Here is a 23,564-nt window from a genome sequence, read left to right as displayed (position 1 = left end):
TTTGCATCAAAAATGTACGATCCAAGTAAAAAGTATTGTATACTTTTGTACTTAAGTAAAGGCAAATTTGTATTTTGTTAGTTACCACCACTGACCAAAGAGCACCATACCCATGTTGAAGCATGGTGGTGGCAGTATAATCCTTTTTTCCCCCTATAAAGATATAGAAACAAAATTTGTCAACCTCACACTTTAAACATAAACACTTGCCTTTAAGCAAAAACAAACAAAAACAACTAGGGGACAATTAATACACACTTAACACAAAGTGCTTTTTTTATTGTCAAATGAAAAAACGTCCCATTGTCCAACAACAAGAGTGGTTGGACAGTGGGAGAAAAACCAGAGCACCTGAAAAGAAACTTACTTAAAAACACAAGACGTTTCAGTGCACAGGAAGTAACTCTGGCAAATGTAGACACAAAGGGGTCACATGATCTAAATCACATGACACCTGTCATGAAGGTGTTTGGATGAACACTGAAACGTCTTGTGTTTTTAAGTAAGTTTGTAAGTCCAGTGGTTTTGTAAATTAACCTTTATTTAGAAGAAACTTCTACCTGGATGAATGAATCTCCACAGACACCTGAGAAGAACATGCAAACTCCATGCAAACCGGCCAGAGATGAGACCATAGGGGTGTGAGGCAACAGTGCAAAACTCTGAGCCACTGTGCCTCCACGTTTACGCAAGGCATGTAGCATAAAATCAATATGTATAGCATGTATGTAGCAAAAGAATAAACGCAAGTTACATTTTTAAAATAATAAACAAAAATAATTACTAATATTGCTGCTTGAACAGTACTAGTAGCAGTATTAGTCACATGATTTACTGCAAATTAACTTTGATTTACTACCCATATGTTCCTTACATTAACTGTCAAAATTTACGTTTTTTTAATCGTGCACATACAATTAATTGTGCAACAGGTTGAAGTCATGAGATACAAAATCATGAAATTGTAATGTGCACATAAATGTAGGATTTTTATTGCATTTTAAATAGCTATTTTAAGTTGACAAATTGAGAATGATTTAATTGACATAATACAGGTATCTTATAAGCTAATATTGCAAAAAGACATTGCAAACAACAATATGCTTAAATAAAAAATAAGCCACAGCTTCATTTTAGGCAAACTCCACCTTGCCTAAAACTCCTCCGATTGTCACCTGGCAGTCTAAATAGTGGTTAAGTGTATATTTGAGTTCTTGTTGCAGCCTATTTTAAACTAAACTCCTACCAATAAATGTACACTAATTGGTAAAAAAAAAAAAAAGCCAGAACTGTCAACACATTATTAAAATCTGGAACGTTAGTGCTTAACCATCAACTGAACCATCAATTTAAATAGCAGAAATCAAAGCTTTGTTTAATAGTGAATCAGAGTACTTGCACCCATCATTCATAGTGCGCCCTGTACGATCTGGAGTCGCTTTAATTGGTCAGGTCTAGGCTCAGCAGCATTATGTGGCAATAAAATGAAGTCAGCTGCTGACCTAAATGTGCTTATTTACCAAGGTATGCAATCTATGTTTTTTGTACCCGCCTCAGTGGCACAGGTAACCACTTGGGGCAATCAAAGTGCAACTGTTTAAGTGTATGTGTATAACAGTGTATAACTCACCTCATTTTGAGCCTTTCACACAATACAATTTTAATTCATATTTTGATGGTACCACTAAATCTGATTAGAAACCATATAGCATGATATGATACAATTTCGACTGATATGTGGTATGTTAACAACTCGTTTCACAACCTAGGACAAATCTACATTTAATTTGCCAATGATTAAGATAATGAATGATCTTGCTAGCCAGACTACGCAAAATAATGCTGCCATAAATTTAAAAATGTATTAATAAAAATTCTTACCAGTTCCTGGTCGTCCCATAATGATGTCCTTGCATGGCACAGGGTGCAAAGTCTCTGCAGGAAGTAAAAGTGGCAACAAAGCAGTCGGGGCAGGGTGACACGGAACTGGCTGCTGTAATTTTGTTATTCCACCTTTCCCTTGATCTCCTCCACCTGAACCAAAGGATGCAGAATCAGGGGCAGGACTAGGCACTGAAATGCATGCCAAGGCAGGGCTGGATTGAGTGGTGAGGCTGGTAGGGTTGGGGTTTGGAAGGGAGGCGATGGAAGACACGAGAACCAGTGTTGATGAAGGGCTATGTAATAAGACTGCCCCATTGGTGGAGGCTGCAGCATTAATTGGAACAGGCATTTGTAATCCTGTACCAGGTAGAACACTAGTCACACTTTCATGCTTGGAGTTTGTTCCATCCTTATCTGCAACCTTCACCAGTGGACATTCAGTAAATTTAGCCAAAGGAACCTCAGGATTTCGTACAATCACAGGAGAGTCACGCAGTGTCTGCTGAGGGACTACACGTTGTAACCCTGATTCTAAGGTTAAAGGAGAAGGTGGTAATGAAGAAGCTGTAGATGAGGTGGGCCTTTTGCAGTGAGAAAAAGTGGTTGTCTGAGGAGAAATTACATGAAAGGAAGTTCCCACTGAGAGATCTCCTGTGCTCTGGTCCAGTTCAAGTTTTGTGCAATCCTGCATAACAAGAGTTGTGGGCTGTGAGGTATCTTTATGCTTGTTAGGACTTACAGGTACAGTAAAGGTTAAGCTGGTTTGAAAGGATGGGACAATTCCAGATGAAAGTCTCTCCCGATCCTTCTCTGCCACTAAGGTACTAAGCTTGGAGCTGCTAGTACCACTTGTATGTCGGTGGCGACGAGGTGGTAACACAGTTAAAGTTGTAATAGGACTAAAATTGGCAGGACGGAAACCAAAAAGTGGAGAAGGAGAGGGAGATGGAGCTGGAGAGAAAGGTGACTGGTTTGATATAGGGGAAAATGAGGGTGTCCCTGACCGTGAGCTCCCTAGAGACACAAGCATAGTAGCAGCCTCACATTCATCAAAGTCAAAGCGGGAAAAATCCTGTGGCAGAAGTGATGGAAGAACAAGGCGTGGTCGTGAGTCAGTTCCCCGACTGCTGGTCTCACTACTGTCCCGGGATGTCTCCTCCCAGTCAAACTCACTGCTAGCCCGGCCTCGCAAGTCTGAAGGGGTTGCTGTTCCTGAACTGCTTCCTCCTCCTCTCTTTAGCTCCCTCTCTCCACCTGTTCCTTCAATCTCTTTAGTGCGCATGGAGAGATGTCTCGAGCAGTAGCCCCTACGCTGAGACTCTTTCATGCAACTATCCTTTGAACACAAGCGACGCCACTGCTTTCCATTAAATTTCTTGCGGATACCATTGGGTGTGCACACCACATCACCCTTTTTATATATTTGCTGAGCAGCAGAGAGTGGAGTTCGTGATCGTGAGGAAGAAGCTGAGGATGACGCAGAACTACCTGGAATAGAAGCAGAAGTCTGTGAAGGAGTGGAGGTTTTGTCCAAGGGTGTAAGGGAACATTTTGAGCTAGGTGAGGGGGGCACGGTTGAAGAGTGGCCTTGCAAAGGAATTCCATCAGAGCCAGCAAAAACTGATGAAGCAAGAGGGCTGCCTGATGGTTGACCAGTCAAATGGGATGTGCCAGCAAGACCTCGGACAACAGAGACGGGACTGGAGTATCCAGAAGGCTTAGAAATTATTTGTCTGTGGTGGTTGGATCTAACTGTTTTGGGCACTCCAGAAACCAAATTACCAACTGCATCTTGAAGAGGGGCCAGGTTAAGCCTTAAAATTTCCAAGTCAACCTCTGGAGTCTGTAATTGCTTTCTTTCTTTCTCTCGTTGTCTTGCTCTTTCTCTGTCTGTGTCCTCAGCAACCTGATTGTCTCGTCCGGTCAATACGATTAGTGCACTGTTTGGCAACATAATTGCTGGTGAGGATGCAGATGAAGAAGTATGTGTGCCCTCATACTGTTGACCACCCATATCAAAAATTTTCTGAGGTGGTTTTGTACCTCCCAAAGTCATTCCTCTACTAAGCTGACACATTTCTCTCTCTACATCCAAATCTTCCCTTCTTTCTCTTTCTTCTCTCTCTTGCACATCTCCTTCCCATGGTGGGACAAGAAGGCGCAGGTTCTGTCGGGAGACCCAGACAGCCTGAATGCCAGTTCTCTGTTGTCCCTCATCTTGTTTGATCCCTGCTTTCCTGGGATTATTCTCTTCCTGCAGCAGCACTCTGTAGGGACAAGCAACGGCTGGATGGGAGTCCACCTGTGACACCACTCCTTCCCTATACCATTCCTTCCCTTTATCTTCTCCGTAAGGTACACAAACACGTGTCCCAACTTCCACTGGATCATCACCTGGTGGAGGGGCATCTAAGATGAGGTCAATTGTTTGGTCTGGGTGGTTTACCAATGTATTAAACGGAAGCAAAAGTTGCATTTCCTCCCCATTAATTTGCAATCCTACACTGAGCTGCTCTTTGGTAGCTCCACGCACAACACCACGGATAAACACACATTCTTTAATTGGCTCTTCTCCTTCTACCTCCTTTGTTCTCTGATGACGTGCTAGCACCCTCTGATTCTTGAGACCTTTAGCCAGTGCCTCAGCAATTTCTGAAAAGCTTTCTTGCTCAAGTTGATGGTTGTTTGGGGTAACAAGTGGATGCAGGGATAGTGCTCTGGTTAGTGAGCTTTTTGATATATTTAAGGTGGTCCCTAAATTTTGGTGCCCATCAGACGGCTCCACCACCTTCAGTTCTGGAGAGTTCTCACTGGCTGTTTCTGTGAATGATGAGCAAGTTGAGTGTGGGGCAACCTCTCTAAATGCATCTGTTTCTTCTTGTTGCACCTTGCTTTTTCTCACACATGGAACTTCATCTTTGACAACCTTTCCCTCACCCACAAAATTGAGTTTTGAGGCTTCTGTGCTTGTTCTATTGTCTGCTAAAACTTTGCTATTCGTGTTAGCAGATATAATACTGTCAGCCTCTGCTACAACATTATTGGCAACAGTGTGGCTATTAGGAGTAATGGGATTACAAAGTTTACTAAGGTGATTGTTATTAAGTGCAAGTGAAGATACAGGAGGATTGATTGGAGAGGTGATTGGAGAGGTCCCATGTTCATACATATACTTTTTCTTGGGCACTCTGGCTTTAAAGGTAGCTGTTTTTCTACTGGAGAGTGTGATGGGATTATGATTGGTAATGACAGAGCTGCTTTTGTTTGAGCTGTTTGCTGCTGTGTTTGTGCTCAGTGAGTTGCTGGTTATACTGTTTGCCATGGTAATGGTATGCGTTTTTGAGCTAGTGTTTTCAGGAGTAGTCATTTTATTGACCCTCACAACAATTTGCTCAGCTTGATCTACTTCCACAGACAGCCCTTTTATCTGTCCTTTTAGCCCTTCCTTGTTTGGAGTATTGTTCTTCTTGACTGTCTTTCCTTCAGAGCTGTCCAACTTGTTGTTGGATGTAGTATTTTTCTGGGATGACACTGCAGCAGGTGTAGTTTGTGATTGTCTGTCATGTTTATCTCCTCGCTTCCTTCCACTCTTTGCCCGTGTGGCCAGAGGAGAGCGTCCTCTCTGTTTCTTCAGTGATCTCATCTTTTCTTGTGGTAGTCCACCTTTTAAGCTTTCTTACTTTCTTGAAAGTCTCTTAATCTTCTTTTGGGACTTCTTTCCTTCTTGTTCCTATATCAGCTTACCTAAATAGTTTTGATGTTATGTCTTGTGACAATCTGTAAGAAGAAACAGAGAATTTGTCTTAGTGTATATATGTGAAATGCAGAAATGGAAAAATTGCCAGAAAACATGAGGTCACTACATTTACTGTATTCACACCATCCCTGTTATCACCCACATTATATGATAAAACCACACTAGTAAAAATGTTATCATCTCAATGACTTTCCACTGCTTTGATGTAGCTACTGGTAAACCTGTAAATACATTTTCTGTATTTTATAGGACATTTGACTGAAAACCTTCAAAAACATGCAATATGTTAAGTGTTCACGTCATTTAAGAGAATCACTACAAAGTGACCAAACAGCTTCATACCATAAGTGTTGTCAGTCAATTTTATATAATGTTTGTGGTTTGTCATTACTGCTCACCAACACTTATCAAGAAATGAACAGTTTGACCGCAAAATGAGATAACCTTATTTTTACAGTTTTGATGAACAACTTTTTCTAATGAAACAAGAAGTATTGCAACTTGACAAAGAATATTTTGTGCATGAGTCATAAGGCTGTTAAACAGCACAAATGAAAAAACAGGGAGATCTTTTTTTTTTTTTTTTTTTTTTTACCTAAAACTGAAACTCACGTTTTAACTCATCAAGAATGGGTGTTCAGTTTTTTAAATGATTTTTGAAGATCATGAGAAACATTATAAACAATGCAAAAATTCCAGTTTACAGCCCCAGTTTCTCCTCTACCAGTTCCAGTTTACCTTCTGTACTTCATGACAGCTCACTATTATGGTAAGGATATTCGCTGTTGAACCAACATTACAACAGCTTCACACACATACCCACGTGCACATGCACACCCACACACATACACAGCGGGTACATCTCATGTTTCTTTAACACAATGTGTTTTCATAATGTTGTGACCAAGTCCGCCACAGTGCTTACACTACAGTATCCCGCATAGTCCTGTTAAGTATATAACATGGAGTTTGCACAACAGCAAATCGCATAATGTCCTATTCCACAGAACATATCATGGACGTTACGCGATGCATTTCATTACTCCTGGAGTGACTGCAATGGCAGTAATAAAGGCTAAATGTCTATTTGCTTGACTTCAACATACTCCTAAAAACAAACTTTAAAACACATTTAAACATTCACGCCAGACTGCTGTGTTGAACAGGAATCTTCACTTCACTGATCATGCGACAAAAAGAAGCAATTTTTTTCTTTGCTCAAAACGTGAAAGTTTAAAGCTTTTAAGATAAGGATAAATTGTGTTTTTTTACTTAAGTATTGTGTTATAGACACTCTCTTATGTTAGACACATATATAATTATAAAACATTCTACTGTGAAACTGGTCAAAAGTTCTTATTGGTCATTGGTCTAAAATTTTCACATCATATAAGGGACACTACATCAATATAAAAAAAAAATACATCAATACTTTTAAAAATATATTGATGTATTAAAAAATACTTCTTGGTTTCTAATCAATTTTATTTCATTCGTTTATTTTGAGGATTTACTGATCAGGACCTGATAGGCTCTGAACATTCACTTATTTACATAAACAATCTATATGTGAACCCTTGGTAATGTTTAAAGGTCCCATATTTTACTATTTTTTTGACAAATTAACACAGGTCTCAGAGCTCCCTAAGACTGTGTATGTACAGCTGAATCTGATTATTACACATATCGGATAATGTACACTTTCAATAATTCCTTTTTTTTTAGTCCTACTCCAAATGTGCCGTTTTAGTGTCTATGTAAATTAATTATAGCTGAACCATGAAAGTGGGCCAAGGTTATCTTATGTGTCGTCACATAAGGGAGAAAATCTAATTGGCCTGTTTACGGCCATGCCAATACAAAAATAAAAAAAGGAACAAAAAGCAGGATATTCTTTTTTTTCAAGTTTTTTATTTGTATACACACAAACCGGAGACTCGTCGAAATGTGTAAAAAATAACTAAAACAGTAAACTTTGCATAATAGTTCACCTTTAAGGACATTCTTGCAAGGTCAATTTAATGATATGTAGTCCTAAATCTTAATCTAAAATTTCACATAGGTAAGAAAAACATACATTTGCAGATGTGTATAAATATTTTTTAAAGCTTTTGTATTTATTCTGAAATAAATTACTGTAAACAGCAATAAAAAAAAAATCAACCTTTGACTGATGACCTTTTGACATTTTGCCTTTGCATCACTTCTCTTTAGTACGCTGTCATGTGTTTAATAAGGAAACTGGCTGATTAGTTGTTCCACGCAACTTGGAGAAAATGTCACAGTTCTGTAGAAACCTTTTCCTATGTCACGAGTTTTGGTTTCTGCATGCAAAACCAGAGCTCTTTGATTATAATTTGTATCCGAAAAGTTGTTAATTAGTAATTTAGTAAATTAGTTAATATTTTCTACATGGCTGCTCAGGCTTCGTAAGAATCTGCACAACTTTGCCATGCTCACTTTTGCAACAGACACACTACTTACATACAAAAATCTATGATTATGTGAGAAATCACGGTTACATCATTTGTCAGAAATGACTGACCAAAACAAATCTATCTATGTAATAATACTAAATAAAACTCGTGTCTCCGTCACTCTCCCTCTCCCTCTCTCACACACACATACACACTTCCATGCAGCTCTAAAAAAAATTTTAGGAAGTAAAAATCTTAGCAAATACTCTGTTAAAATGTAAATACGCCAGTAGTGCTTGCTCTCTCTCTCTCTCTCTCACTGGCTTTTACACACACAGACAAACACACACACTCACACGCACATGATTCACTGTCCAAAATGCCTGTGAAAGGAGAATGTGGAAATTCTTATTTAGTCAGTTTAAGAAATATGCCACTGAACTAGATCACTGTATATCTGTAACTGACCGTCTCACTCTCAGTCACGGCCGTACATTACTGTGTAACATCTTTTTTTTTTTTTTTTTTTTTTTTTTACAAAATAATCTGTGGAGCGAAGACGTTTCCAGAATAATAACCGCACCAGTTTTCTTATGTACACTAAACAGGACATGCCCTCTGGAAACTTTGTATTTAATTGTTCCTGTTTCTTTTGGTAAAACTGGAAAATCCCAAGAATGCCTGTTTTAATCAGGAAAGTGCGATCAAATTTTTTTTACTCTATCAACTAACACACATGAGTAAAACACACATACAGTATCTTGAGCTCTCGGTGTTTGAGATGTGACATATTTGTTTTAGCTTTTAGCCTAGAATATATAAGTACATCTTTTTACAATGTAAGTCTGTCTGTTTAAATGAACATCTAGTTCATGACGTGTTTGAGAATCAGCTGCTCCCTCACACACACACACACACACACACTTCACGTCAAAGTCACCAGGAATGTACGATATTACATACTTTATATTCATATCTTATAGATACCTTCAATATACATGTGATATACATAAGTAATTAACGTGTATAAGCACCGCAGTTGTTATAATATTAATAATAATCAAAACTGATTTTTCTGTTTTCTGAGCAGACCTCTTATGTTTTGAAAGCCCAGTCTGAGATCTAAAAATAATGTTTTAAGCTGGTTAGAAAGCATATTAAGCTTTGAGAGAAGCAGAAAGCTCAAAAGGTCAATCACAGGAAATTACCATTAGTACCATTTATTTTCTTAGTAATAAAAAAAATACAAATAATAATTTTTAAAACCAAAAATACAGTGTATGTCACAACACATATTATAATTACTGAGAGTAACTAAAAGTGCAAGAAAGAATTATGAATAAATGCAACAAAAAAAAACAGGGATTGATATTATTACATCATTTCCACCACTGACTTTAAAAATGCTTCATGGTGATGATTATGTTTTATTACAGCTAAAAAAAATCTGTTTTATGTCTAATTTTTATTTTATTATTATTTTTTTGGTCAAATATGTCGATACACTGTATCAGAGGGAAAAAAGTATTATCAGGTCATAAAGGTCAATTTGTCCTCAATTGGTTCTTAAAAAACTAAAATACCAAATGACATTTAACTACTAACTATCGTCAGTACCTCATACTGGTCTGATCCGATCGTGCCTTCTTTACAGCAGTTTTTAGAGTCGAGATTTCAACTTAACTGTTTACACGGATGCTGATCTGATAAGATGTGTGTCATACACTTATTATTGTATTGTATTGTAGTAACTCTTAATATATGAAGACACACAGTATACTGCTTAATTTTATGGACAGTGCCTGTTTATATGCTTTTTTTCCCACTTGGCAGCATTATCTACTGCATTGTATCACTGCAAATGTTCACTGCTGTGTTATGTAATATTGACTGTATTTACCACACACACACACACACACACACACACACACATACACATACACACACATATATACATACATACCTACAGTACTGTGCAAAAGTCTTAGGCACCATATCATTTGCTGTACCAATTTTATATCTATTTGTCATGTCTGCATAATTATGTACAAAATCATCCTGTATTTACATATATAACCTTATAATTAATTAATAAATAACATTACAAGAGAATATATGCATAGCTGTAAAGAAAAAATACATACTACAAGACAGACCAGTTTTCAGATGGAAACAAAAAACCTAATGTACGCTCCTGGAATTTGCATAAAAATAGAAAATAATTTTTCTGTATTATTAGTTACCAGAAGAACTCATATTCTCCAGCAGGCTCAGTAAAACCTAACAAATATTTTTATTTATTTATAATTGTTTCTTGCACTTTTAGTTACTCTCCATAACTACTATACGATACATCTTGTGTTATACACTGTATTTTTGGTTTTAAACATTATTATTTGTATTTTTTTAATTAATGCATTTTGGTAATTTCCTGTGATTGACCTTTTAATCTTTCTTCTTCTCTCAAAGCTTCATATGATTTATGACCAGCTTAAAACATCATGCTGTATTTTTAGATCTCGGTTTGGGCTTTCGAAAACATACAACGTCTGCTCTTAAAACATCTGTTTTCATTATTATTGATATTATTACAACTGTGGTGCTTATACAAGTTAATTACTTATGTATATAACATGTATATATTGACGGTATCTATAAAATATGTACTGTGCAAAAGTCTTGGGCACATGCAAAAATATGACATAAGCAATAGATGCTTTTGAAAACATTTCTGCATAAAAGAAACTTTCATAAAGAGCAATAAAGAGTAATAAAATAAACAGTCAATATTACTTAGTTTTAAAAGAAAACAGTTGTTAGGTTTTACTGAGCGTGCTGGAGAATATGAGTTCTTCTGGTAACTTTGTCACACAGGAGTGTACATTAGGTTTTTTTGTTTACATCTAAAAAACTGGTGTGTCTTGTACAGCCATGCATATATTATCCTGTAATGTTATTTATTTTTGAATTTTTAAGTTATATATGGAAATATTAAATTATTTTGTACATAATTATGCAGACAGGATAAATTGCCTGATATATAACAAAATTGTCTGATATATAACAAAATTGGTTCTGCATATAATAAGACATTTGGACAGTACTGTAAATACTTAAATACTTATTTAACCTGCACCTGATAAGTTGCACAATGCCAATATTTGCCCTGGTGTATATGAACTACTATTTCCACTTTTGGTAGAGAATAAACTGTATTCTGTTGCTAATTATGCCACGACAATATAATTGCATCTATCTATCTATCTATTTATCTATCTATCTATTAACCATGCTTTTAATCAGAATAAATTTTTTGTTCTACACAGGGACAAGCGTTTTATCTGCCAGTAACAGAAGAAGTATTTTCCCTAACTTTTGTTTGTTGAGGTTTGTTGTCCTGCCCTTTGTGATAAATTCCACCTTATGAGTTATAATTGCTGAGCCAATCAGTGCTCCTTCCTCACCCAGAGACCGAGTTGGTAAAATATTATAAACGTATTCCGATTAATACTACAGTACATATATTCAAATCATAGAGAAACAATCAGATCAAGTGTTTTCATGGCTAATATTTACCTATTGAACAGATTATCAAAGATTTACACACCACCCCTCTCATTCTCATTGAAAATTTATTCCAACCCGAGCCGGATCAGATCAGGCTGCTTGGGCTGAGAGGCATTATGCATTACATTATGCACTTGTATTCCAATTGGGCTATTACTCCCTTTATTAAGGGAAATATTAGGGGGCATGGAGACGTACCTAGCGACTCTCTCCTGTCTGCCAAGTTCCTCAAAATGTCTCAGGCTTTATAGAAACATGCAATTATATTTCCATGGATCGCATTCAGCATGTGTCATAGTCAACATTACACTAAAACTGAAAAATATAGCAGATCTGTTATGATACAGATTGCAGGTAAGTAAAACAATCTTATCGAGCTTCATCAATTTGTTCTCACATTAATTGTTTTAAAAAATGTTGAAATATTTTGATAATTTTCCTACTTTTTCATTAATTTGGTTGTTTAAACTCATGCATAACAATTTTTTATTTTAGTATTGTATGAGTTTTGTAACAGATAAAGAATAAGAAAGAATAAAGCTCAAGCTGAACAGTGTAAAAGTACATGAATGTACAGTATATGAAATATCATCTACTGTTAAAAAATATATAAAAAACAGATTTGTTCTGGGAGTGTCTCTTTATATTACTTTTTTACGGTACGTTATAATCTTTTAATGATTGATGGAATAATTAATTACCGAGATTATATATATATATATATATATATATATATATATATATATATATATATATAAATATAATTTACCGTACGTAATATATATATATATATATATATATATATATATATATATATAGTATACTCTGAAATATATTTAAACTTTACTTGGATGGTCAAAAGGTTATAAAGCTGTTCGAGTCAAACCAGGACGTTTTGATTTTGATTAACATTTATTTCTCTATATAATCCCCTGCTACACTAATGCACTTATCTCAGTGTTTCACTAGTGCTTGGATACCATTAAGGTCAAATGTTTACTTTGTATGCTGGAGCCATGATTGGACTGCCTGCTTTACGTCTGTAACGCAGGCCTCCCGGAAACTCCTTTAACAGCCTTTTCCTTTAAAAAAAGAAAAAAAAAAAACTGCTTGGTTTAAGCCCCATTTCTTTTTTTTTTTTGCAAACGTCATAATGCCCACCGCACCAAATGCACATTACAGGAACTCAGCTGGGAGTTAGTGACACATCCCCTTTACAGTCTTGACCTCGCTTAAACAGATTTCCACATGTTTTGGTGCAATAGAGGAGTTCCTGAGAGTCAAACACTATGATAAGTACATCAGTGTAGCAGGGGATTATACAAAGAAACAAAAGGGAATTTTTAACTGTCGTAACCGTGTTCTGTTATTCTGCACAATCAAAAGTCCCGGTTTGACTTGAACAACCCATCGTATATACTCTATTCCATAACTATAGAAGCAAATCCTGTATATTTTGCGTAAAAAAATAATTTGCACTTTGTCCATGTGCTGGCAAAATATAACATTTAGTTAGAAAAATATTGCATTTAAGAAATAATGCGCATTACAGTATAATTATTTAAAATCTTCCCTTTTATGTTTGAGTGTAAATGACTGCTGACTGTCTGGTGATGGTGTGTGTGTGTGCGTGTGTGGGTGTGTGTGTGTGTGTCTGAGGGCCTACACCCTGGACATAAGTGTACGTGTCTGTACTTTGGACACAAGTCCAAATCTTTTACAGTTTTAATTCTTTTGCATATGTAACTCCATGCTAGAAAAGACACGTATAATATGATTTATATTAATTATTCTTAAAAAAAGGCAAGTGTTGAGCTGAGGCAAGGTGACGATTACAGTAACAGAACGGACTGCTGTGTCGTATCAATAGTTCGAGACTCGAGTGTTAACGCAGAGTTTGTGTCATTTTTTCGCGCCCCGCTTTCCACCCCCTATACTAAATGCAGGAAAATCCCTGACCTCGTCCATGTGGGTGTATGACGCAGAGTTCGGCGGTTTATCACCACACACAGTGTAACACTGTAGTTATCAGTGGGCAGATAAATTCTCTTTAATGAATTAATCAGCTCTTTTTGTGGTCTTAATGCTTAAAAGCATTTTCTGAGATGTTCAATAATTACAGAAACCCTCATACAAACACCTCAAGGTCTGACCTTAAAGACTAAATCTTTTTGCACTCAAAATGTTTTTACACTCGAAAAGATCGAATCAAATCTAACAGAAAAAGTAACCAAATATGTGATGTCCATCATAGCAACAGGGTATTATCATCATTTGACTATTATTGTAGTAATGTGTTTTACCGAAACCGGTCGCTGGTCAGTTATTCACACGCACTTATATGTGCGCATTAGTGCAGCACACAACACATAAAGCGCACACACACGTTTTTTTTTTTTCTTTTTTTTTTTTCCCCTAACTATGATATCATTGCTGGAACACACAGACCGGACTTCCGAACGTTTGTCCTCCGAAAGAGATCCGTGTTTTAAGAAAAGTGGACAAGGTTGTGATTCCTCCTGACCAAGCGACTACAGTGCGAACATACTGAACCCGATAACGAGTGCTGATAGCATGCTTCCTGACTGCTCCTTCAGAACGAGCACACACACACACACACACACTGTCTCTATCACACTAGAACCCTACGCAGCAACCCTACCTCCGGTGTCATCATGAAAGCTCCATGCTGTTCTCGATTACATCAAAAAGTAACTCTAAAATAAAAGATCAACTGGTTCGAAAGCATGTGTTGGTTTGTTACCGTGTGTGTGCATGTATGCATGCACTGCAGATAGACCACAAATGCATTTTTGGGGTATGGAGCAGGGCGCAGGTCTGCAGTAGTGCAGGTTTTTTTTTTATTATCTGCACCGGGTCCTCCATAGCATCTTCTCAACAGATCTCCTAATTTATTCGTAATCCACTCATTTCGAGACTATTTATGATCTGGGTCGAATGACTATGACGTACTTAACTCATTCCTTGCATGTACATGACCATCAATTCCTGCACATGCATCAACATTAATAGTTAAAAAAAAGTCAAAGTCACTCGTCAGGTAGAAATCATCTCCTACGCTCCAAACCACTTACTCTAGATTCACCTCTTCCTGAACCTTTCTCGGGCCTTCGACGTCTAACCGTGCGCAACTCACCGATAAGTACGGACAGCATTCCCGGTACGGTACGGCGTGTGTAAGTGTGTGAGTGTGACAGCAGAGCAAAGACACCGGCTGCACTTTCCTCAACATCTCCAAGCACCATGACTCAACAGCCACCATCAAGCACAGACGCGTGTCACTTATTAATCTTCCACGACTGATGATGATGATGATGATGATCCTGATGCTGATGATGATAAGCAAAGCTCCTAAAGGTTCTTTTCTATTCAAAAGAAAAAAAATCAGGCATACAAAGTGAAAATTAAACTGCTCGTTCAACTGCTTTTGATTATTATTATATTTATTTATTTGATTTGTTTAATGTATGCAAAAAAGCAACCGATATGCAGACACTTCTCACACCACGCTGCAGAATGCATATGCCTTTTACACATAGACAGAAATTAGGAGAATGGTTTAAAAAGAAAGCAGGCACAGCAGAAAGACGTGACTTTTTCCCCTCTCTCTCTCTCTTTCTCTCTCTATCTCTCTCTCCGTATTTTTGTGTGATTTCTATTCTGAAACATTAACACAGCCAGGATTAAAAGTATTTCAATGCAGCACACATAATGCAATATATACCTCGATCTCTTTACACATAAACAGTATATAAGCATGAAATAAGGGGAGGACGTCAGTCATAAATTATGAACTAGAAGATAAATATAAAGTGTGCAATGTTTCTTTAGAAATGCAATCGTATATTTTCTTGTAATAATACAGAAATTACTAATAGAAGAGTGCAGAACTACAGCATCAGATCTGTAGTACTTGTACTACGCCTCCTTTCCCAATGTCACAGGGGAAGCCGGGTGATTATCTATCTATCTATCTATCTATATATATCTATATATCTATATATATATATATATATATATATATATATAGATAGATAGATATATATATATAAAGATAAAGGGGAAAAAAACCTTTTAGAATAAGCGAAGCTCATGGTCTATATGGTGAAAGGTGTGTTTTTCAGTGTCGATTCGGTGTGAGGCAGACAGACAGCGCACGTAGTAAAGTTGCAAATGATGTTTATGCAACGAGCAGGTCAGGATCACCTTACTGCTGAAACACACACACACACACACACACACGTATACACACATACTGTATACAAACATATCGCTCTGAGCTCTCAGGGACTTTAAATACAGGATCATGCATGTATAGGATGTAGTGTGTGAGGTGTGTGGAGTCTGTGGCGCCCCTCACACACCGTGTGTAAGCCCGAGAGCCTCGAACCAGGAGCCGCTTCGAGACGGGAACTTGCTCGTTATGAAGCTCGCTCCCGACCCCGGCTCTGAACATTTGACAAAGTTTAAACTGCATCTCCTCCTTCTTCACCTCCTTCTTCACCTCCTCCTCCTCCTCCTCCCCTCCCCCCATCTCTCTTTCCTTCTCTTCTATTTTCTTTTTTTTTATCTCTTCCTTTTCTTTTCATCAACTCAGACAGAACACACACATTTCCACATCAATGATAAACCATGTTACATTAATCACAACTCACCCGGATTAAAAACAAAAAACAAAAAAACCACACACATTCGCAGTAGTACACGTATAAACTCCACCCGAGGTGTGTTTCTCCTGTCCCCGGGGGCGTCCTGGGAGCTTCCGGAAAACCACATTTAACTTTATACCCTATATAATCCGTGAAACATCTCTTCCTCCCAACAGGAACTCAGAGGCACTGAGGAAAAAAAAACTCTCCGCGTCCCTTTTCCACTACAGTCACAAAATGGTGAATGAACCACTAACAGCTGGGCCGCTCGGCCAATCAAAGCGCGCCGACGCGTACAGTAACCAATAGGCACGCGAGGAAAAACTACCGGGCGGTCCGAGTTGTCAAAGTAGCCGTGAGTGACGTAGAGCACGAGCCAGTAGGAAGGCTTGCCGGCGGCTCGTCCAGAAGCGTACAGTATCCAATGAGCGCGCTGGGAACCATAGGAACAGAAAGTAGGCGGGAAGATGGGAGGTGTTGAGGACGCGGTATCCAATGAGACGGCGCGCGAGGCTGCCGTCGCCCTGCCTCATAAGCGGGGCAATGTTTACAGCGCAGTGTGTGTATGTATGTATGTGAGTGTGTGTGTGTGTGTTTTCTGGGTGTAAATAATAACATTTTTTCCCCTCTAAACTACAACCCGTGTGTATGAACTTACCTGTCATTTACATGACTTTAATAATAAGTCAATCATCTTCTCAATGTGATCAGAATATAGCGTCGGAAAGACATATTTATATTTAAAATAAAAACAACTCCACTCTACGGCCATGGAGATCACTTTGACTTTCTCCTCCTTGCTCTGGATTTTTCCCCCCCTCAAGTCTTGCTCTCTTTTTCTCTCAGCAACAGACCCCTCGCCTTCGTAACCGCCAACCAATCGCGTCGCGTGCTCCCGTTGGCGCTGACGTCGGCGACGCTTTGCTCCGCCTCCTCTATACAATTTCTGCTGGAGTTTTTGTTGACGTCACCGTACCGAGCAGCGATTGGCTTGCTGGCCTGGCCTTCTAGCCAATCAGCGAGCAGAGTGGTGAAGTCATCACGCATGTTGCCACCAGCTGGCCGATGTGGGCGTGGCCTGGCGTACTCGCTTAACCCCGCTGCCTGACTAATAGTAGAGTGCTACGGAGCTAGTGAGCCGTGAAGCCTAGTCGTTTCAAGCCAAGTTCACAAACTTTCTCCAGTTATCATAAAGAGTTGGATTTCACTGTACCTGTTGCACGTCGTATATGTTCAATATATATATTATATATATATATATATATATATATATATATATATATATATATATAAAATGTGTTACAAACAAGTAAATCAAAATGCATGCTAGTTCAGCTCAAATCTCAGATATGAAGTACATCGAGTATATGCATAAGCCATATAAAGATAAGACGTGAAACGCTTACAAGTGATATAGTTCCAGTTACATAATCTCTCTTTGTACACAAAGTTGACCTGAGGCGCCACCTGCCGTTTGCTCATCACTGTGCATTCTTTAGTCATTATTTTGGGTAACCAGGGACAGTATTAGATAAAGGAGGTCAGCACAAACACTGACACACACATTGGTAATTATAAGACTGACAAATTCATGGATATACCACAAAAATCAACTTAACAAGGTACACTATAGAGACAAACGTATTTGGCCAAACCTGCAATTACATTGTATCCAAATAAAGAGTTTACCCCCTTTCGCAGCTATAACTGCTTTAACTCTTCTTGAAAGGCTGTCCACAAGATTTTGGGGTGTTTCTGTGGAAAGTCTTGTCTATTCATTCTGTAAAGCAATTATGAGGTCAGACACTGATGTTGGACGAGAAAGGCTGGCTCACGAGCTGCGTTCCAGTTCACTCCAGTCAACTTCTTCCACACTGTCCTCATGAAACCATGTCTTTATAGTCCTTGCTTTGTGCACTGGGGCATAGTCATGTTGGAATAGAAAAAGGACCTTCCCAAAACTATTGCCACAAAGTTAAAAAGTCCAACTTTGTCCAAGATGTTTTGGTATGCCTAAGTAATAAGATTGCCCTTCACTGGAGATAAAGGGTCTGATTGAATTCGACCAGGTTTGGACAAATAGTTTTGTCCATATAGTGTATGTCTTTTAGGGAAAGCTTGATTCACTAAACTGAACAATCCACTAGACTTAGTCATGCTATATAAAAAATAAAAGTGATAATTAGCTCAGTCAGATTAAGTTCGGCATGCTCACATTCTAATAGCAGAAGCATGCATTTTTAATCAGGCTTGCCTGGTCATACAAAAATTTCCTCTACTCACCTAAGCTACAAGCAATCCCGACCTCGTAAACACCAAGCCAGTTAGCAGATACAGAAATTCCAGACCTTATATGGATGAACTTAAGCACATCAAGGAAATGGAAAGCATCCCTTTAGCCTTTTGACCCATTTGTGTGTGTGGTCATACATTTGTAGACACTCCGATGTCACGTCCATATGTGCCTTTTTAAACACCTCATTCCAGATGTAGTCCCCTTTGACTCATCGCTGCTTGTCAGGATTTCCCCATTGAGCACCAGGGAATTAATGAGGTCATCCAGTGATGTGAAGGAGGAGTGGGAGACATGCAGTGGACATTTCAGTTCATCCCAAACATTTTCATTGGGGTTGAGGGTCAGGGCTCTGTGCAGCACACTTGAGTTCTTTCACTTTGACTTAGACTAACAATGACTTCATGGACCGGCAACATTACAGCAACAGTTTGGGTGGTTTTTAATCTGTGACTCCTTTGACTTTACACTGACTATAATTTACAACCCGACATCACATTTTTCTTCAATCTTTCTTTTAACTTTAAGACATTTATATATTGAACAGTAGTATAATTCCTACCAACCTTTTATACCTGAGCCTCCAAGTAAAAAAAACAAAAACTCAAGTATCAACTTAAACACATTTCCTGTTACACCTAACACAGAGTAGGACTGCAGATCAATCCCTGCTATCACCTTCTCATTTTCACCCAGATGACGATGGGTTCCCTGTTGAGTCTGGTTCCTTTCAAGGTTTCTTCTAATTGCCATCTCAGAAAGTTTTCCTTGCCACAGTAGCCCTCGGCTTGTTTATCCGGGACAATCTGATAAGTAATATTTTTACATATTTATACATACATACTGTATATCCATAATTTTCTTTTTTTGCTTTGCGACAATGAGCATTTTAAAAAGTGCTATATGAAGAAAACTGAAATTTAACTGAATAAATGAAAATATAAATATAAATGCTAAAGGTATAGTACAGTGCAAATGTCTTAGGCACATGCAAATAAATGCTAAGGATGCCTTTAAAAAAGGAAAAGGAAAAAATAAACCTCCAGTAAACAATAATAAATAAAACAAAGATTTAAAGAGTTAAACAGTTCTTTATTTATTTATTTACTTATTTATATCCAAAAAATGATCGCTTATAGAAATGAAGCTTTCTTACTATTTTTATATTAAAAAATTCATATAGTTATAATATATTATTATATGAAAAACTATTAATATTCAAGTGAATTATATTCAGAGTTACTGTAAAGCTAGCTAACATGGGAGATTATAAAGCTTCTGTTATTTTGCTATTGTTTTCCCCATTTACTTGGTGATGCTTTAGGTTGAAGCTGAGGTCTTTTTCTCCATTTGTGAACATTTTCAGTAAGTTACTTTAACACTCTCAGTATATTTCTACGTCGGTCCGGCCTGGTGAGAAAAGTTTCAAATGGCTGTATAATTTGCCCGTCATGTCATCTGTAAGTTTCTCCGATTTTTTAGGCTTTCAAATGTTTCTAACAAGGCACACAGACACAAATCTCAGCTGCATCCGTTTTAGACAGAAAGTTGGCCAAGAAGATGTTATTGTAGGCTGCACAATAAACAGTAGACTGTGATGCAGAACATGCATAGTGGATGAGACCATGCTGAAATGCCTCGTTAGTACCGCCCCCTCGCAAGGGACTTGACCTTTGATCTGACCCACCCCATGATGACAGCCCCTCTCTTTGAGCACGGTGATGTCATGTCAGTGAACTGTCACAGATCCAAACCCCCCTCCACGCCACTGGCTTTATTGGCAGACGACGACTGAAGTGAGGAAGGCGGTGAAAGAATAGACAGATGCCAGCCAGCCAGACAGTGAGACGATGATAAGACAATGGAAAGAAGAGGCATTGTTTTTGCACAAGACACCAGACTCATGAGTACTGTATGATCACCAGTTATGACAATGAAATACGTGAATTAAGTCAGGTGATGTATCAGGGTGAGCGAAATGTGTTGACCTGGTTTAGAAATGATCAGCTCGTTCTCAAAGCCTGTTCTAACACACCTGATGGGAATGGTCACCTCCTGAGTGAGCTGGATGACCAGAGCATTCGGACATGGGCTGAGAGTTACATCTTATTAGGACAGCGCATATCGATAACCAAATACATTAGCAACAGTATACAGTATACAATGTGTTCTATGGGCATTGTATTATTGAGAGTTTTTATGCTGGTCTTATTTTGAACCATGTAAGCTTGTATGCCTATATCCCTCTCTCATCACCTCATTCGGAAGTTGCATTGGGAGAGAGACTTGTCAATAAAGTATAAAAGTAAAAAAAAGCCTACCATTATAAACAAATTTTTAATAAATATGACCTAAGTGTATGTTCGTTTACAGTATAGAAATAATTGACTTATTTTTTTTATCTTAGATTTTATTTCACAACCAATATTCCAATCCTTATTTAAGTGTGTATTATAATATTTCAGGGGGAGGCACTGTTGCCTTGCACAAATCTTGCCTTCAGTGTGTGTGTGCATGAAGTTTGCATGTTCTCCCTGTGCTTACTCACTTACTCATCATCATCTATACTGCTGTATCCTGTATACATGGCCCTTAGGGCACGACTCTGGACGGGGTGCCAATCCATCACCTTATACACACACTGCACACTATACACATATATACCCACTAACTTCAAGTTAGCCTAATCTGCATGTCTTTGAACTGTGAGAGGAAACCAGAGCAAATGGAGGAAACCCACCAAGCACCAGGAGAACATGCACACAGACCCGAGGCGGGAATCGAACCCAGAACCTAGAAGTTCAAGGTGACAGTGCTAACCACTAAGCCGCAATGCTGCCCAAAATGCCCATAGTGTATGATTATGTGTATGTGATATGTGCTTGTGTACACCTGTGCCTTGCGATAGGTTGGCACCGCATCCAGGGGGTACTTGCGTTGTGCCGTGGGTGCAATGATACCGGCTCTGGGTCCCCCACAGCTCTAAACAGGGTGGGCGGTATGGAAAATAAATTACTTTTTACTGTGTCCATTGAGAATTGCTTCATTTTTCCACATAGGTTTATTGAAAACTATCAGTTCGACATAACAACTTGGGTATAATATCTATGATAAGGAGCAATTGTGATGTCCATCACTACTACTTCCTCTTCGTTGTTTAACGACAGTTGGAATTCAGTGGGTTGCATTACCACCAACCGTAGGTTTGGGTTTCCCTCAACTTAAAGGGAAATACAGTACTTTCTAATGCATGCTTCCCTAATCTTGTCTTGACTTGTTCTTGAACTCCTCGTCTGCTTTACCCGATACGTCCACACACCTTTTCTTCTTTTCTCAGTACCACTTAGCATCTATTTTGCGTCTTTGCATCTTACAGAACCTCCACCTATCATCATACCGATCTCTCTCCCCTCAGCTTCCCTGACCTGTAAAGCCGACTTTCCGGTCGAGTCTTTCTCAGAAACAAGATTAAATGCTTCCTTCTCCGATCAGTGACTCTCCATTCTAAAAGACTCTAAGCATTGCTTTCTACTCTCCCTAGTTCTTGGAGCTCGGTCACCATATCTAGCCCTCTTCTGCATATACTGTATTTCCAGCATGAAAAACATGCTCGATAGTCTCACTTTCCTGGCATTCCTCAAAGCCCTGGGCGTTGGGTGCAGCTTCATACATGCAGTTCACCTACACAGGCAGCAAGGGGCGACACGGCGCCGTACATAACCCATGAAATAACTAGAAACCCCACCGTGGAGTTGTTTGTCCTTCTTTTTGTGCTGTTTCCTTTTTTTTAAATCTGTCCTTAATAGTTTCTATTGTGTCCCACACCATTATGTCTTTTCTTTCGTACATTCCTAAGTGTGAATATGGTTTGCACCTGACAGCTGTGTGTGTGTGTAAGTGTGTGCGGATGTGGCGACTGTAAGAAGGAGCTGTGAGCATCAGAGTAGACAGATGGCACAGTTCCAAGAAAACAGGGGAAGTGGTGCTGAAGTCGGTTATCCTTCCCTCTCACTACCTTTCCTATCAGTTTCACTTTAAAGTACAACTTGAATGACACACATGAAACTATATTCATTTTGACATATTTCCATTACCTGTTGTGCGTCTTTTAATAAGTTGCTAGCTAACGCCTTAACTCCCGTGAAAAGGTAACAGTTGTGTGCCTCTCTGACGTCACAGGGCGACATTGCTAGCGCGGCTACGATCTCATCTCCGTTAGCCTAAAATACAAAACAAGCTTCTTTTCTCAGTCACAATTTGCCATCCATGTTTCATCATCATATTGATGAGAACCCCAGCGTAAAAGTAGTGACAAACCGTTACGCTTAAGTCTTAGTTCTGCTAGTTTGACAAGAAGACACCGAGCATGATGAGATAGACCGAAAGTTGGCTTTAAAGCACAGGGAAGCTGAGGAGAGAGAGAGAGATCTATAGGTGGCAGTGATGCGACCTACAGAACTCTAACTAGATGCTGAGTGGTACTGAGAGGGAAACGTGTGGAGGAGAAAGAGTGTGTGGAAGTGCTGGATAAAGCAGATGAAGAGTTCAAGACACAGAAGAAGCCAAGACAAGAACAGGGAAGGATGACGTTAACGTAACGTAATATAATTCCAACTGCCGTTAAACATCAAAGAAGAAGAAGATAAAGTGCTGGACACTCGCTCACTTGGTCATCGTTTATACCGCTTAATCCTTTGGTGGTGGGAGGCCTGGAGTCTATCCATCCCAGGAGACTTAAGGCACGAGGCAGGGTACATCCTGGACAGGGTGCCAATCTATTGCAGGGCACACACACACATTCAAACACTCAATTACACACTACGGGCAATTTGGGAACAGCAGTTAGCCTAATCTGCATGGCTTTGGACTGTGGGAGGAAACCGGAGTACCCAGAGGAAACCCACCAAGCATGGGAGAACATGCAAACTCTAAGCACACAGAGAGAGACGGGAACCAAACCTGGACCCAGGAGTCGC

General features: G+C 38.7%; 1 protein-coding gene across 3 annotated transcripts in view; it reads right to left on the bottom strand.

The window, feature by feature from the left end:
* The window catches only part of cicb (capicua transcriptional repressor b), a 60,990-nt gene extending 44,479 nt beyond the window's left edge, over positions 1-16,511 (bottom strand). For 2 of the 3 annotated variants that reach the window (XM_053495484.1, XM_053495487.1), the window contains exons 1-2: positions 16,302-16,511; positions 1,882-5,661 (exon numbers count right to left, since the gene is read on the bottom strand). In XM_053495484.1, the coding sequence (XP_053351459.1) occupies positions 1,882-5,527 (3,646 nt within the window). In that variant the 5' untranslated portion in view covers positions 5,528-5,661; positions 16,302-16,511. Of the gene's footprint in view, positions 1-1,881; positions 5,662-12,625; positions 12,708-16,301 lie in introns of all 3 variants that reach the window. The other variant, XM_053495485.1, reaches the window with a different exon arrangement.
* Positions 16,512-23,564: the final 7,053 nt, after the last annotated feature.

Source organism: Clarias gariepinus, chromosome 4 (assembly GCF_024256425.1).
Source record: "Clarias gariepinus isolate MV-2021 ecotype Netherlands chromosome 4, CGAR_prim_01v2, whole genome shotgun sequence".
Taxonomy (NCBI): domain Eukaryota; kingdom Metazoa; phylum Chordata; class Actinopteri; order Siluriformes; family Clariidae; genus Clarias; species Clarias gariepinus.
Note: the sequence above shows the minus strand (reverse complement) of the source record. Positions and strands in the feature narration are given on the sequence as shown.